This window comes from Asparagus officinalis, chromosome 8, assembly GCF_001876935.1.
Source record: "Asparagus officinalis chromosome 8, Aspof.V1, whole genome shotgun sequence".
Lineage (NCBI taxonomy): Eukaryota > Viridiplantae > Streptophyta > Magnoliopsida > Asparagales > Asparagaceae > Asparagus > Asparagus officinalis.
In genome coordinates this window covers 11,081,417-11,097,636 of record NC_033801.1, presented here as the reverse complement: position 1 = coordinate 11,097,636, position 16,220 = coordinate 11,081,417, and the positions used below count along the sequence as shown (strand labels likewise).

The window sequence follows — 16,220 nt, the reverse complement described above, 5'->3', positions numbered from 1 at the left end:
CTACAAAGTTCAGGAGAAAATGCAGGAGAACAATTTGCAGGTTTCACGGTCGACCGCGCATGGCACGACGGTCGACCGCAAACATGCACGAAATAGGAGTATGCCTCTGGACTTTTGACGGTAGACCGCGATGGGTTCGGCGGTCAACCGCGCCCAAATCCAGGAGACACAAAAGTCTCTAGACTTTTGGCGGTCGACCGCGATTTGGGGTTCGGCGGTCGACCGCGTAGCGGATATTGGGCTGTTTTGATTCATGCTCCATTTCTGATTGGGTTTTGATATATATTAGAAACACTCATTTCTAGGGTTAAGAGAGGAGAGTTTTATCAGAGATTAGAGACTATTCTGAGCATATTAAGAGAGAGAACTTGTGAGCAAGTTGAGAGATTTGGTTTAGAATTTGTGTGAGTGATTTTGTGAGATTGTAACCCTTTGTACTCTCCTTGATTTAGTGGAATCTCCTCATTCTCTCCCCGTGGACGTAGGAAAATTACCGAACCACGTATAACTCTGTGTTTGGTTTGATTTATCGTATTTGGATTTAATTGTGCTCGTGTGTGGATTGGTTCTCTTCTCCCGTGATCATAGATTCATTCGGTGTGCGAGCACGCTTCCGCATAGGCGCGCAACAGTAACTCCTCAACAGGAGTTCCAGATGAACAATTGGTTTTTCCACAATGGTGGAGGTAATCCAAAGCATCAGCTACATTAATAGCTATATTTAATCTTCCCATAAGGTTCAGTTTTCTTGCTTTGAATTGCTCATTTGCTTTGGGATGCAACCAATCATCTAAACCGCCGCTCTCCATAAACTCAAAGACCACAGCTTTGAAGTCATTACCTTTGAAATCTACACCTGAACACATTGTAAAGATCTTGAAAAGATTCTGATGCAGAATGTTTTTCGCTGCTTCTCATTCTGCCATAAATCTCCTTGAAGCTCCTTGTATTTGAAGCTTTAATACCTTTATAGCAAAAACTTACGCACTTCCCCCCATTGACTTGTCCTTTATACACCATACTTGAACTTCCACTCACGATTATATTGCCCTCAGGGAATCAATTTGCTGCTCTTCCTAGTTCCCCATTTAGGACTTTTTCATTTTGATCATTTGTGGGTGATGAGTCCAGAGATTTTCTTCTTGAACCTTTTCGATGGCGTCAAAGAACAAGGAAGCAAAATAGAAGGATCAAGAATATAAATGAAATAATTATCCCACAGATTACTACTGCTCTATGCGAGTCATGTTTCTTGTTAAAGGGTTTGGAAGGGCAAGCTGGCAGATGCATTTCCAGGTTCCCTCCACAAAGCTTTATGTCTCCAATAACTGAAACTGCACTTGAATTTTCAAACACCCCAAGTTGTGGCACTTCACCTTCAAGGTTATTGAAAGATAGATTCAAATAGTTTAGCAAATGAAAGTCTGGGAAAAAAAATATGGTATTTTTTCCTTACAGGTAATTTATTGAAACATTGAGCTTCTCAATGCTAAAGAAGGAATACTTCCTTAAAAGAGATTTCCACCAAGATAAAGCTCCTCTAGCACTTGACATTCAGCAAGAGTGGTAGGGATTGAGCTGGACAATTTGTTCTTTCTGACATCAGATATGCTCAAGTTTCTTAAGCTCCCTAACTTCAAATGGTATTACCCCTGACAGTGAATTGTGTCCCAGCCGTAAAGTTAGAGAGTGTACGGATATGGAGAATATTTCTTTGGGTATGATGCCTATAAATTTGTTATACTAGCTGGTATGTTTCTGCTCAGTTCATTAGAATCTAGATAAAGATTATTCAATTAAGTAAGGTTACCTATATTAGGTGGGACGCTTCAAGTGAGTCCGTTATTGTAGAGTAAAAATAGAGTCATAGAGGCAAGATTACCTATGCTAGATGGAATACTACCACTATGATTGTTATTGTACAGATATAGTCAAGTTAGATAAGTAAGGTTTTCAATGGTATGTGGGATGCTGCCATATAATTTCTTTTCGGACAAAGATAGAAAAGAAAGAGTGGAAATGCTCGTTAATAATGATGGGATGTTGCCACTGAGAATGTTATTGTATAGGTAAAGTCTAGTTAGAGAAGTAATGTTACCTATGCTATGTGGGATGCTACCACCGAGTTTGTTATAGTATAAGTTAGAGATGTTGTTAGGTTACCTATACTAGGTGGGATGCTGCAAGTGAGTTCGTTATTGCATGGGGGAAGTTGAGTTAGAGAGGTAAGGTTACCTATGCTAGATGGGGTACCTTCTTCAAGAGAATTTGAACTCAAGTTAAGGATATTGCAAACGGGAAGGTGACCAATCACTTGTGGGATGGATCCACTAATTTGATTGTTTGTGACCAATCTCTCATGGCATTAGAAATAACTCCCACAAGGTCGAGAGAGCTCAAGTTCAAGGATATGACCCTTTGAGGATGTTGGAAGCCACCACAAGTGATGCCTGGCAAATGACAGAAATAAGCTGGACGTTCCACAAGGCCAGTGACCCTCTTGGATCTCTTTATATCATGGATTTGAAGAAGTGATTGTCAATTGCTGACATTGTCATGTTTTGGATGGAAGGTGGTGGCAGAAGTGAAAGCTTTAGGGCATGAGAGGAGGACTGGAGCTGTGAACAGACAAAAAAAAACTAACAGATGAGCCACTGGAATGGATTTTTTAAGATGATTTGAATGATATATGATCAAGTTCTTAAAACCTATCTATAGATTTAAGGCCTTTCATTTTTCATATAAGAGTCTGGGTTAGATCTTAATTGTTTGCAAGTAAAGCATAATCAAAGAATGGGTCCCCAGTAAACCCACTTTCATGAATTAGAGCCACCAATATTCATCAGTAACTGAAACCTACGTAGACAATGTCATGGCAGTTGAAGACGTCTCTCCTCCGAAACACTAGAAGAGGTTGACTAACTTCGACCGGGTACAGTGATTCTCCGCCCCCCCCAAAAGAAAATGGCTGTGAAACTCCAGAAACTGTTTTTGTAACTTCAAGTTGGTCTATGTACTCTCCATCAAAGATAACCAGAATTTGATCTAAGTCTTCATTTACACCCGATTTTACTATGACAGGATCTGCTACAATAATGTGTTGGGCACAGAGTCACGTCCTCACGCCGCGAAAGCGATCTCACCCGAAAGAAAGCCCTGACTTTTGTTTTCACAAAAGTTCAAGTCAACCTCTATATTCCTGTTTCACAAAGGAAACAAGAACAGAAGTGAAATATCTCAACAAAGTGAGATATACACTCTTCCTCTCAGTAATTTTAGGACTGAATATTGAGGGAACCTACAAGTAATAGCCAACTCTTATTCCAGCTCAACCTGTCATCAGTTCTAGGACTGACTTGTCGAGGGAACCTACAAGCAAAACCAACTCATAGTTAAGACACGGGATTTACGTGGTTCGACAAACTTACCTACGTCCACGGGAGGGGGTTTTTACTATGAGGAGAATACCAAACTTGTACAACTCACAAGCTCTCTCTCTCTGATTTTTCTCTCTTCAAAATCTCTCAAGAATTTCTACTCTTTTTCTTTTCTTCCCCCACTCTTCTCTACCTCACTACCTCTCCTATTTATAGGAGAAGAGGGATGGGTGTGCCCTGCTGAAACCAGCTAAAAAAAAGAGCTCGGAAGGGCTATAGGGGGAGGCTGTGAGCATGGGCAACATGGGAGCATTGTACTCCCCCCCCCATGCTTGTTTGCACTCACAGCATGGGCCACACCATAGGCCACTCACAATTCTCCACCTCGTTCATCATTTGATAAACCTCAAATTTTGAACGAACACCAGAAGAAGCCCCCACAAACATCACCAGAGAGATCTAAAAGACCAAATCAGGCTAAACCAGCTGCGCCACTATACCGCGGCTGCCTATGTACCCTCCACCGGGATCAAGCTAACCGTAGTTCTGCAACTATTCACCAACATAGTCTCCACCTCACCCCCATCATCGCCCCGAAGGGCCATGCCCTCTTGGGCAGATCAGCACGAGCTAATATTAAGCAAGTCCAAGCAATATTGGAACTTGCTGCCTGTCACCACCTTGGTTAACATGTCTGCGGGATTCTCATTCGTGTGCACCTTCAGAAGAGAAATATCATCTTCCTCTATGACACCCCGCACAAAATGATACCTGGCATTGATATGCTTGGTACGAGCATGATGAACTTGATTCTTATCCAAATGAATCGCACTCTGACTATCGCACCACAAGTTCACAGTATCCTGCTCAATCCCCAAATCTTCTAGAAGACCCCACAACCACAATGCTTCATTCACTCCCTCCGCTATGGCCATGTACTCGGTCTCTGTAGTAGAAAGTGCCACTGTAGCCTGTAACATCGATCACCAACTAAATGGAGCTCCATGTATATCGAACACATAACCAGTAGTAGATCGTCGTTTGTCTAGATCGCTCGCATAATCTGAGTCAACAAACCCATCAATCTGACACGTATCTCCACCAAAGCACAGATCCATATCTGCGGTACCCTTTAAGTACCTCAAGACCTATTTCACCGCTTCCCAATGCGCCTTTCCCGGATTCGCCATGAATCTACTGCCAACACTGACAGCTTGTGAAATATCTGAACGTGTACACACCATTGCGTACATTAAGCTGCCAACCGTACTAGCATAGGGGACACGTTCCATGTGTGTCTTCTCTTCTGCTGTAGTGGGAGATTATTTACCTGAAAGCCTGAAGTGTGGAGCCAATGGAGTCACCACCGACTTAGCACTTTGCATCCTTAACCTCGCGATCACCCGCTCTATATAGCCCTTCTGACTCAAGAACAATCGCCGATTCGCCCACTCTCTTCTAATCTCCATACCCAGTATTTTTTGTTGCAGCGCACATGTCCTTCATCTCGAACTCTTTACCAAGTTGAGATTTCAGCCTATCTATCTCCATATTGCTCCTTGAAGCAATAAGTATGTCATCCACATACAAAAGAAGATAGATATAATCACCTCCACGAAGCTTCCGAATGTAAACACAACAATCATAGTCGCTTCGGGAAAACCCATACTTCAACATGAAGGAGTCAAATCGCTTGTACCACTGTCGAGGAGATTGCTTCAATCCATAAAGTGACTTCCTCAAGCGACATACATGATGCTCCTTATCCTCAACTTTATAGCCTTCAGGTTGATGCATGTAGATCTCTTCATCCAAGTTTCCGTGCAAGAACGCCGTCTTGACATCGAGTTGTTCCAGCTCAAGATCACCATGAGAAACAATACTCAATAGCACCCGAATAGAAGTGTGTTTCACTATCGGAGAAAATATCTCATTGTAATCCACACCCTCTCTTTGTGCAAACCCCTTAGCCACTAGCCTCTCCTTGTACCTCATACCACCGAGCTCTGAAGGATCTTTCTTTCTTTTATACAGCCACTTACAACCTATAGCTTTTTTTCCTACGGGCAATGGGATCACCTCCCATGTTTGGTTCTTCCGGAGAGATTCCATCTCCTCCTCCATCGCAGCCAACCAACTCTCGCTATCTCTATCCCGAATAGCTTCCTTGAAGGATACCGGCTCATCTTCCTCCACTGAGAGTGCGTACTCAACCAAATTAACTTGCCCATAGTGCTTCAGGGGTTGATGAACCCCCAGCTTCTGTACCTGCTTGTATGCTCGCCTTGGCCTAGTGAAAACCAAGCTATCCTCGAGCTGCTGTTGTTGTAGTGCCTGTGTATTCTGCTGCTAAACCTCCTCGTGCTCAAGCTCATCATCTACCTGATTTCCCACTTGAACACGACTAGAACCTGGTTGGTCTTTAGGTTCTATCTCAATAACCTGGGACTTTGAAGTCCTAACAGTCTCAATACCATTATCCTTGGGCACCCTAGCAATCATAGACTTCTCATCAAAGGTAACGTCCCTGCTAATCACGAACTTTAAATCTTCTATACACCAAAAGCGATAGCCTTTTACACCCTTTGCATTATACCCCAAGAAAATTGCCTTTTTGGCCCTTGCGTTAAGCTTTCCCTCGTTGACGTGATAGTTGTTCGCGAGAAAAATCGTAGCTTTCATTGATGCCATTGTATACTCTTGTAATAGTTTATCAATTACAAAGATCCGGTCTTTTTATAAGATCCGGTTACAACGAGATCAAAAGAAAAATAAAAAGTTACAATCTTCCTTGTTTGTCGAACGAATCACGAGCTCCTGTTTTGCGGTCACTCGCTTTTGTGGGTTCTTTGCTTGCGCCGGGGTTAATCCGTGGACCACCGGGCGATCTAGATCCGGTCGGATCTACACAATACGACGGGTGTTATTTCACTAAGGAAATAACAGCCGAGGGTACTATTTCACCAAGGAAATAATAGTCTTTAGTAATCGAAATCGACCAAGCGAAATCGAGACTCTTCTCGGGATCAAAAACCAAGTTTTGATCCGGAGGGTAACCGTGTAGATCTCAGATCTGATCTCTCTCGAACTCCTGCCTTATTTGGCGTGGATGATCGCCAAGAACCAGATCTGATATGTCCAAGTCTTCAAAGTTCCAAAGCTTCAATCTTTTTAAGTTTTGAGCCTTCAATCCAGCAGAGCTTCGCCTCCAAAAGTTCCAACCTCTACAAATGAGCCACCTCTAGCCTATTTATAGGCACTCTTCACTGTGCCCTGGCACAGGTGGCCGAACCACCTAGCCACCAGAAGGTGGCCGAGGCACCAAGCCACCCGGGTGACTCGGTTTTTGGCCGGGCGTTTCGCTGTTGTGTCCGTTTGTCCGGTTTCACGATTTATCGGTTTATCCGAGCTTCGCTGTTGATCTGAACTCTGATTTGGCAGTCCGGATCCTGATTTGGCAGTAAATCCGCTTTGGAGTTCGAGTTCGAGCTCGAGTTCGTTCCCGATCTTGTTTGAATATATCGCCCGATGGTTCGTTGGGAGTCGCAGTTCTGGATGCTCTCAGAGTTCTTGCGCGATCTGTTGATCTATATTCGCACCGCATTGTCTTCCGCTTATGTTGTATGTAGCGGAAACATTGCGAATGAATTAAGAATAATTTGATTCTCTCCTTTGTTTAAGACTGGGTTCTTCTCGGTAGCGATGGAATGCCTCCTTCGATTGCTCGCGTCGAAATTGCTCTCCGTTGACGATCCGACCGTCTTCTATCTCGTGGGAACGATGAACTTCTGTGGAAAGTTTTATAAGTAACTCTTCAACGAGTTTAAGAACTCTGAACGAGTTAGAACTCTGTGAATAAAGTTGTTAGAACCGAAAATTCGGTTAATGATCAAGCTGTTATTCTGAAAAATCCTATCTCCAAGGATTTCGCTGCTGCTGTTGAATCGCCCAACCCGAATGGTTTAGATCCTGTGCGGTTTTGATCTTCAGAATCCAACCTCTGTGGTTCAGATACCGAAAATCCAACCCTCTGCTCCGTTGGGTTTGTTGAGCTTTTATAGGGGATAAGAGGTTGTAACTGACCCCTATATCTGCTCCTACGTGGACGAAAATCCCTCAGAACGTGGGATAAATGGTTCTGAAACCGTTCGGACTCATGTTTGAACGAGTCAAACGCCCATTGTGGCGTTCAGAACCCAACTTCGCCTCTTAGAATAGAGACGCGAGGTTGGGTGTTAGCTGAACATCATTGAACGCGATGGTCGCTCGTGTTTTGGCTTGTTGCCTGCTTGGAAATGTGGGGGTCAGTGTTGGTTGGACCCCTACGAACGCGAGGGTCACTCATGTTTGGTCTGTGGCTTGGAAACGCGGGGGTTGCCTGCTTTTCCATAGTTGTAACGCGGGGATGACATCCGCGTTTCAGAAAGAGCTTTTTGACTTGTAACTTCTTCTGTGAAGCGTTGCGAGGACCGTTGTTCAGTAATCCTGGCTTTAGCTGTTGTTGGGTATGAAAGTCGTCAGATTGTAACTTTCACCGTAGATTGTGAAGACTGCTGAATAGAGCTTGAGAATCAATAGGAGGGCTGTAATACCCCAAAATTTAGTCCCATATCGGATACTGAGTGAGTGATTGAATGGTTTACATGATGGGTCTTGAGAGCCAAGTGTAACATTGGCTAGCCAATTTTGACAGTGGATTGAGCCAACCACGTGTTGCCCTCCTTGGATCTCAGGACGTACATCACGCCAACGAGCTCGTGGGCCAAGGCCGTGACAAGGACAAATTAGCAAAAGCAAAAACTTTGTTTTATCTACAATGTCCATTGATTCCTATTAACAAGAATTTGATGTCATCAATTGCAAGTAAATTAGTCACCAACTAAGATGATGAAAAAGTTTCAAATTTGAAGACAGTAGGTAAAGCCTCTAGAAAACAAACCAGAGCTTCTATATTTCTTTTTCTGACCATTTTATCCAACAATATCCAGGACTATCAACCATAAACACAGATGCTTCAACCTCAATGTTTGAAAGAAAGAACTCAATCTATCTAATGAAGTAAAAGAAAGCCCAGAAATGCCAAAACAAGATCGCTGATATAAAAGGCCATTCACAGAACAAAAAAGGGTTACAGGAGAAACATCTGAAAAAAGATTTAGAATAATAGATAAAGGTATACTTCCAAACAATCCAAATCTACTCATTACGAAGAAACCACTATGAGAACAAATATTCATCAATAACTGAAACGTACGTAGACTATGTCATGTCAGTTGAAGTCGTCTCTCCACCGCAACACTAGAAGACGTTGACTAACTTCGACCGGGTACAGAGATTCTCCGCCCCCCGAAACTCCAGGAACTGTTTTTGTAACTTCAAGTTGGTCTATGTACTCTCCATCAAAGATAACAAGAATTTGATCAAAGTCTTCATTTACACCCGATTTTACTATGACAGGATCTGCTACAATAATATGTGTATTGAAGTTGGCCCTTACTAGCTTTAACAATGAGAAAGAAATAATGTCGCTTCATAAGAAGTGGAAATATGAAGGTTGAGACCAGATATTACGAAGATCGATCAGATCAGCGCGTTGAGTGGAGACCAAGTAGCACTAAAAAAATCAATAGGAATTGGTTTGGTCATTTCTAAACCCAAGTATGACGCCAAGAAGATTCACTTGAGAATCAATAGGAGGGCTGTGATACCCCAAGATTTAGTCCCATATCGGATACTGAGTGAGTGATTGAACGGTTTAAATGATGGGTCTTGAGAGCCAAGTGTAACATTGGCTAGCCAATTTTGGCAGTGGATTGAGCCAAACCACATGTTGCCCTCCGTGGATCTCAGTACGAACATCGCGCTAACGGGCTCGCGGGGGCCCGGGTCGTGACAAGGGCAAATTAGCAAAAGCAAAAACTTTGTTTTATCGACAATGTCCACTGATTCCTGTTAACAAGAATTTGATGTCATCAATTGCAAGTAAATTAGTCAGCAACTAGGATGATGAAAAAGTTTCAAATTTGAAGACAGTAGGTAAAGCCTCTAGAAAACAAACCAGAGCTTCTACATTTCTTTTTCTAACCACCTTATCCAACAATATCCAGGACTATCAAAATTTTTAATAGTAACTAACAGTTGTTGATTTGCTGGAACAGCGAAAGATGGACGTTCACCATTCTTTATGTCATTCTCCAATGACATCTCCCATCTCAGTTCGCTCCTCTCGAGTCTCTAAGTTACTTTGGCAAAAGATGCCAAGTCCAAGCATCGAGCCTGCACACTCTATAACTCTTAGGCCATTCATAATCTTTGTCATCGTCAGCATTCCCTTTACGATCTCCATAAACTTGTGAATACTACGGCCTTCTACAAGAATAATTACAGTAGGTAAAATCTCTTTGCAGCAATCAGCTCCAATAACTTAATTATAGGAATCGCCAAAGTAACTATGAAAAGCATAAACACAGATGCTTCAACCTCAACGCTTGAAAGAAAGAACTCAAATCTATCTAATGAAGTAAAAGAAATCCCAGAAATGCCAAAACAAGACCGCTGATATAAAAGGTCATTCATAGAAAAAAAAGGGTTACAGGAGAAACAACCAGAAAAAGATTTAGAATAATAGATAAAGGTATACTTCCAAACAATAAAAAGGGTTACAGGAGAAACAACCAGAAAAAGATTTAGAATAATAGATAAAGGTATACTTCCAAACAATCCAAATCTACTGATTACAAAGAAACCAAAAAGATTTAGAATAATAGATAAAGGTATACTTCCAAACAATCCAAATCTACTGATTACAAAGAAACCAATATGAGAACATATATAAAAACAAGTTCATCTCTCTTATTGTCACTATAAATCTCTATGTTCCTGATACCATTTGCCTGCTTCAATACATTCTCTATCTTCATTCCTCTACAGTAGTTTGCTCGAGCAGACAATGCCGGTCCTGAGTATGGAGATTATAAACAAGTGTAAATCAATGACATTTCAAGGAAATCAATTATATTAACAAATTCTTAAGGCTTAAAACTTGGAAGATATCACCAGCATCTCTATGCAAAAACATTAGTACTTTATGGCTATAGCAATCTCTAGGAATAAGAACTCTATGTCCATCCCATACTCTATTTCTGATGACATGTACATATGCAACTAAGGTAGCATAGCATAAAGATAAACTGAGAAATTCTGCAGACAGAAAAATAACAACAACAACGATGGTTGACCGCATGAATTCTTTCTTTCGTCAACATTTATTTAAGGGGCAACTTAATTAAATTACTAATGTGTGAGCAGGGGGAATTTCAACAGGAATTCTCTTTAACACCCAACAAATACACACACATGGGCGTTAGTAGGAACCATTTTCTTCCACTTAGTAATAAAAACCACTTTCACTTTGGTTACTAATATATAAGCACATGGAATTTCAACAAGAATTTATCTATAGCACGCAACAATGATTAAAGCACTATCGACTCGCTATCTTTCACCATCCCATCCCTCCAGAATATTGTGATGTTGGTAACAATTTACAATGCATAGGTTGTTAGCTTTTGTTTCATTATCTTTCTGTTGCTTGAGGGTTTCATGTGTCTGAAGTAAATTGTATTGCTCAGGTATGTCTGTACCTTGATGTTGCATGTAAATGCTCATTTGGTTAATGGAATTATATTTTTCATCGACCAAAAAAAAAAAAGCTGAATGTATGGAATTCAATAGGATTACTCTACAGTATACTAGTGCAATTTTTTTTCCCTTTTATGTAGCTTACATTAAAGGATCATTCCACGATTAAATATTTGCAATTAAAATTACCATAATGACTAAGCAATATATTTCAAAAGAAACTATCCATAATAAATTAGCTATCCTCACTTAAATCAACCATCATGATCGATCGAATTAATTTCAGTAGGAATTTTGTGTGTGAATTTTATTAGTGTGTGTGACACATGCATAGCACATTCCCATACCAATGTTTGTCAGTGATTATTTGTAGATGGACCTTCACCACTCTGTAGTACTCTCTGTCTCTCCCCATAATTTCCATTCCTCATGAGCATATCTCTAACAATATGCAGTTCCTTGATGATTTTGTCCGTCTCCATTCTCTCTGCTGGTAATTCATTTGAGCAAGAGATACCGATTCTAAGAATTGTAGCCATGCAGTTGGTTGCTCTTGCATAATTCATGCTTTCAGCATCATCACTTGGTGTGAGCAAATGAGCTTCAATGACATCTGTGATTTGTTCAGGAAATGCCATCTTCACAAACATAGGAAGAGTAAGACCTCCTACAAACATATCATCAGTAGGTCTCTTTCCTGTAAACATTTCTAGTAAAAGGATCCCATAGCTATACACATCTCCACAAGTTGAAACTTCATTCCCCATTCCGTACTCTGTTATAGGTGAAATACATAGAAGCAATTAGAATGGATTACACTGAGATAATTCCAAGAGAAAGAATAAAGTAAGATTGAGTATTACATTTTCCTCATCAAATTAATTATGCATTATATGGAATGCTAAGAGATTATTTTCAGTGAAGTACATAAGATGAACACATAGAAGTCATAGTTTAATTATGATAATAAAATTAAATCTTTAATTTCAGAACATATTCTGACATAAATGTGTTAGCAAAACATGCATGTATGCATTTGAAACTTGCACGTGTGAAGAAAAACAAACAATGCATTGTGTTCAACTATTAAAGGAAAAATCTACCGTGATGTTTAAGGTTCAGATAGTAATCTTGTTTTCTCTTTTAAAATTTTAGCCTAAGAAAATAATACAACATATATAAAAGTAACGAAATCAAGAAAATTTTAGCCTAAGAAAATAATACAACATGTATAAAAGTAACGAAATCAAGAAAATATAAGTTTTTACCTGGAGCAATATACCCGATAGTTCCTCTGAGACCAGCTGAACTTGTTGAGTACTGAGAGGCAACCTTTTTGAGAAACTTGGCTAACCCAAAGTCACCAACATGAGCAATAATATTATAATCCAGAAGAATGTTGCTTGGCTTCAGATCACAGTGAACAATTGGTTTGCCACATTGATGGTGGAGATAATCCAAAGCATAAGCTACGTCAATAGCTATATCTAGCCTTGCCATAAGGTTCAATTTCTTTGGTTTGGACTGCTCATTTGCTTTGGGATGCAACCAATCATCTAAACTTCCATTTTCCATGAACTCAAAAACTACAGCTTTGAAGTCATTACCTTTGAAATCTACACCCGAACATATTGTAAGGATCTTGAGAATATTCCGATGCCGAATGTTTTTCACAGCATCACATTCTGCTATAAATGTCCTCGATGCTCCTTGTATTTGAAGGTTCAATACCTTTACAGCAACAACTTTCCTACTTTCACCATCGAGTAGTCCTTTATATACTGTACCAAAACTACCAGTCCCAATTATATTGCCCTCAGAAAATCCATTTGTAGCTCTCACTAGATCACCATAAGTGACCTTCACATTTTGCTCGATTGTGGGTGATGAGTCAAGAGAATTTATTCTTGAACCTTTTCGATGGCATCGGACTACGAGGAAACAGAAAAGAAGAATCACAAATATAAGTAAAATAGTACTCCCGCAGATCACTATTACTGTACGTGAGTGATGTTTCTTGTTAAAGGGTTCAGAAGGGCAAGCTGGCATCCCGCAGATCACTATTACTGTACGTGAGTGATGTTTCTTGTTAAAGGGTTCAGAAGGGCAAGCTGGCAGATGCATTTCTGGGTTCCCTCCACAAAGCTTACTATTTCCAATAACTGAAACTGCACTTGCATTTGCAAACACACCAAGTAGTGGCACTTCACCTTCAAAGTTATTGAAGGACAGATTCAAATAGTCTAGGCCATGAAAATCCTGTAAGAAATCAGGTATTTTTCCCGACAATTTATTTTTTGCAAAATCGAGCTTCTGGATGCCTCTTAATGAGGCTAAAGAAGAAGGAATACTTCCTTGAAAGAGATTTCCACCAACATAAAGTCCCTCCAGCACTTGACACTCACTGAGAGTGCTAGGGATTTCACCAGACAATTTGTTCATGCTGAAATCTAATATATTCACGTTTATTAAGCTCCCGATTTCAGATGGTATCAACCCTGACAGTGAATTGGATGCCAAGCTTAAAGATATGGAGAGTCCGGATATGGAGACAACTTCTTTTGGGATAATGCCTGTAAGTTTGTTAGATCCGAGGTCTAGACGTATTAGGTTTTGGCACTTTCCAAGACTAACTGGTATATTTCCGCTTAGTTCATTGGAATCTAGATAAAGTTTATTCAATTGAGTAAGGTTGCCGATGGTAGATGGAATCTCTCCAGTTAGCTTGTTATTGCCCAAAGCCAATAGATTCAACTTCCGAAGCATCCCAATGCTTAAAGGAATGGAGCCATAAATCAAATTTCCATCCATAGAAAATACCATAAGGTTTACGAGGTTTCCGATATCAGAAGATATTTTTCCAGAGATGTAGTTATTATCCATATCAAGATGCTGAAGATTGGTGGAAAAATTAGCAATGGAATCCGGTAGCATGCCACTAAGATTATTTGATGCTAGCGTCAACCACTCCAACTGGGTACAATTGGTCAAAGCGGTTAGGAAGTTCCATCCATCAGGTTCCGTGGTTTCTAAGTGGTTACTATGTAGAAGTAGAAACTGCAGCTCTCGTAAACTTCCGAGGCTAGGAGGGATTATTCCACTGAAGATGAGATGCGTTGGATAATGACATTGGGATAGGTCCGTGGAATTGGTTAAAGGCCAGGGAAATACCTACAAGCAGAGGAAGGGCTTGGCCTATGTTTGGTGGAAGTGACCCAGATAGGTGATAGTTGACTGACAAGTCTAGAGAAGAAAGAGAAGAGAGATTCCACAATGAAGGTGGTATGACCCCGGAGAGGTTGTTAAAGGGCAAGTAAAGGTCTTCTAATTTAGAAAGCCTGCCGATTGAATGTGGTATGCTTCCTGATAATTGGTTACCATAAAGTGAAAGGCTAGAAAGAGAAAAGAGATTACCTATGCTCGGTGGGATGCTACCAGTGAGTTCGTTATTGTGCAAGTAAAGTATAGTTAGAGAGGTGAGGTTAGCTATGCTAGATAGGGTGCTGCCACTAAAGCTGTTGTTGTTCAAAAACAGGAATTGAAGTCTAGAACAATTGCTGAGACTGGCTAGGCTTTCACCTCTGAGCTTGTTATCCCACAGAGAAAGTACCTCTAATTTTGAACAGTGAGAGAGTGAAGCAGGAATACTTCCTTCAAGAGAATTCGAACTCAAGTTGAGATGTGTCAACCTGGAAAGGCGACCAAACTCTTGTGGGATGGATCCATTAATTTGATTGTCAGACAGATCAATCTCCCTAAGAAATGTGAGGTTAGCTATAGCCGTCGAAATAACTCCAACCAGATCGAGGGAGCTCAAGTTCAAGGATACAACCCTTTGAGGATGCCGGAAGCCACCACAAGAGATGCCTTGCCATTGGCAGAAATGAACAGAGTCATTCCACGAGGCCAGTGATCCTCTAGGATCGCCTGATATCATGGATTTGAAGGAGAGAAGTGATTGTCGATCAGTGACATTGTCGTGTTTTGGATGGAAGGTGGGGATGGATGTGGAAGCTTTAGGGCATGAGAGGAGGACTAGAGCTGTGAATACTGAAAAAACGACCTTCTGTGACATTGGAATGGATTCTGCAAATGTGATATGAATGATATATGATCGAATAATTCTTACTATCTATTTATAGCTTTAAGGTCTTTCGGTCTTCATACACGAGTCTCAGCTAAAATCTTAGTCGATTAAAAGTTTAGCACCATCAAAGAATTGTCAGCAGTAGCCTCGCTTTCAAGAATTGAAGTTATTGGAATATTCAACCGTAATGCAAATGTGGACAATAAATAACCATCAGAAGGTCACATGGCAGGACTTTTATCCTTGGGCATCAGTAGAAGACTTGGACTTACTTAAGGTGGAAGTTGATCTAATACTTCACACCTCAAGTCATCTCCTCTTGGCAGGTTGGTCTGTTTGCCCGCCTCCAGCAAAGGTAAGAGGAAAGAAACTTCAAAGGCCTAGGTTTCTGTTTTGAGATTCTTGACAGGCTGTGGAAATACAAGAGTGGAAGCTCTCCGTGATATATGATCAAACCCTTGTTATGCATTCAGGCTTCGATATTCTTGGTCTGCATCTTTAATTACTGAGGAAATACTGATAGGATGTTACTATGAAGCACATGTGATTGTGTCCAGCAAGGACAAGGGTAGGATGCACTAAAATGAAGAGATTATAGCCAGATATGTCTATGTGGTCTATGTACTCTTACCCAAAGATAAGGAGAGGGAAATGTCATAGACAGTTACAGATCACAAGAAGAGGGAAAGATGCATAAAAAGACATTTACATCCCAATTATCTTTCCTTGGCATCAATAGAGGACCTTGACTTAAAGTTGGTCTGCATCAATAGAGATGAGTTATTTTGGACCTTTTGTTTCAATCTGGATATGCGTGTGTGGAGGTTATAACATGAATGCTACAGGGACTTTTGCAGCGAGGCCTCACACCTCAAGTCATCTCCTCTTGGCAAGTTGGTCTGTTTGCTCTCCATCAAAGACAAGGGGAGAGGAACTTCAAAAGGCCTAGATTTCTGTTTTGGAATTCTTGACAAGCTGTGGAAATAGAAAAGTCGAAGCTTTGTATGGTATGAGCTAGATGGTAGGAGTAATGCGTATATGCATACGCAACACGAACCTCCAACCTCCTATATGCTGGCTGAAATTATTGTACCAATCTCTTTATTTGAAATTTT

At 40.7% G+C, this 16,220-nt stretch overlaps 2 protein-coding genes across 2 annotated transcripts; both read right to left on the bottom strand.

Annotated features, from left to right (window-relative positions):
• LOC109820850 (probable LRR receptor-like serine/threonine-protein kinase At3g47570) lies at window positions 10,142–14,120 on the bottom strand. Its single transcript, XM_020387042.1, has 3 exons — window positions 12,287–14,120; window positions 11,366–11,793; window positions 10,142–10,335 (listed from the first exon to the last, which is right to left on the bottom strand). The coding sequence occupies exons 1-2, from the start codon at window positions 13,950–13,952 to the stop codon at window positions 11,375–11,377; spliced, it is 2,085 nt and encodes a 694-aa protein (XP_020242631.1). The 5' UTR covers window positions 13,953–14,120; the 3' UTR covers window positions 10,142–10,335; window positions 11,366–11,374.
• On the bottom strand, window positions 14,125–15,093 carry LOC109820849 (receptor kinase-like protein Xa21; the record flags this gene model as incomplete). Its single annotated transcript, XM_020387041.1, has 1 exon — window positions 14,125–15,093. A coding segment is annotated over exon 1 (969 nt), but the record flags the coding sequence as incomplete, so codon positions are not given.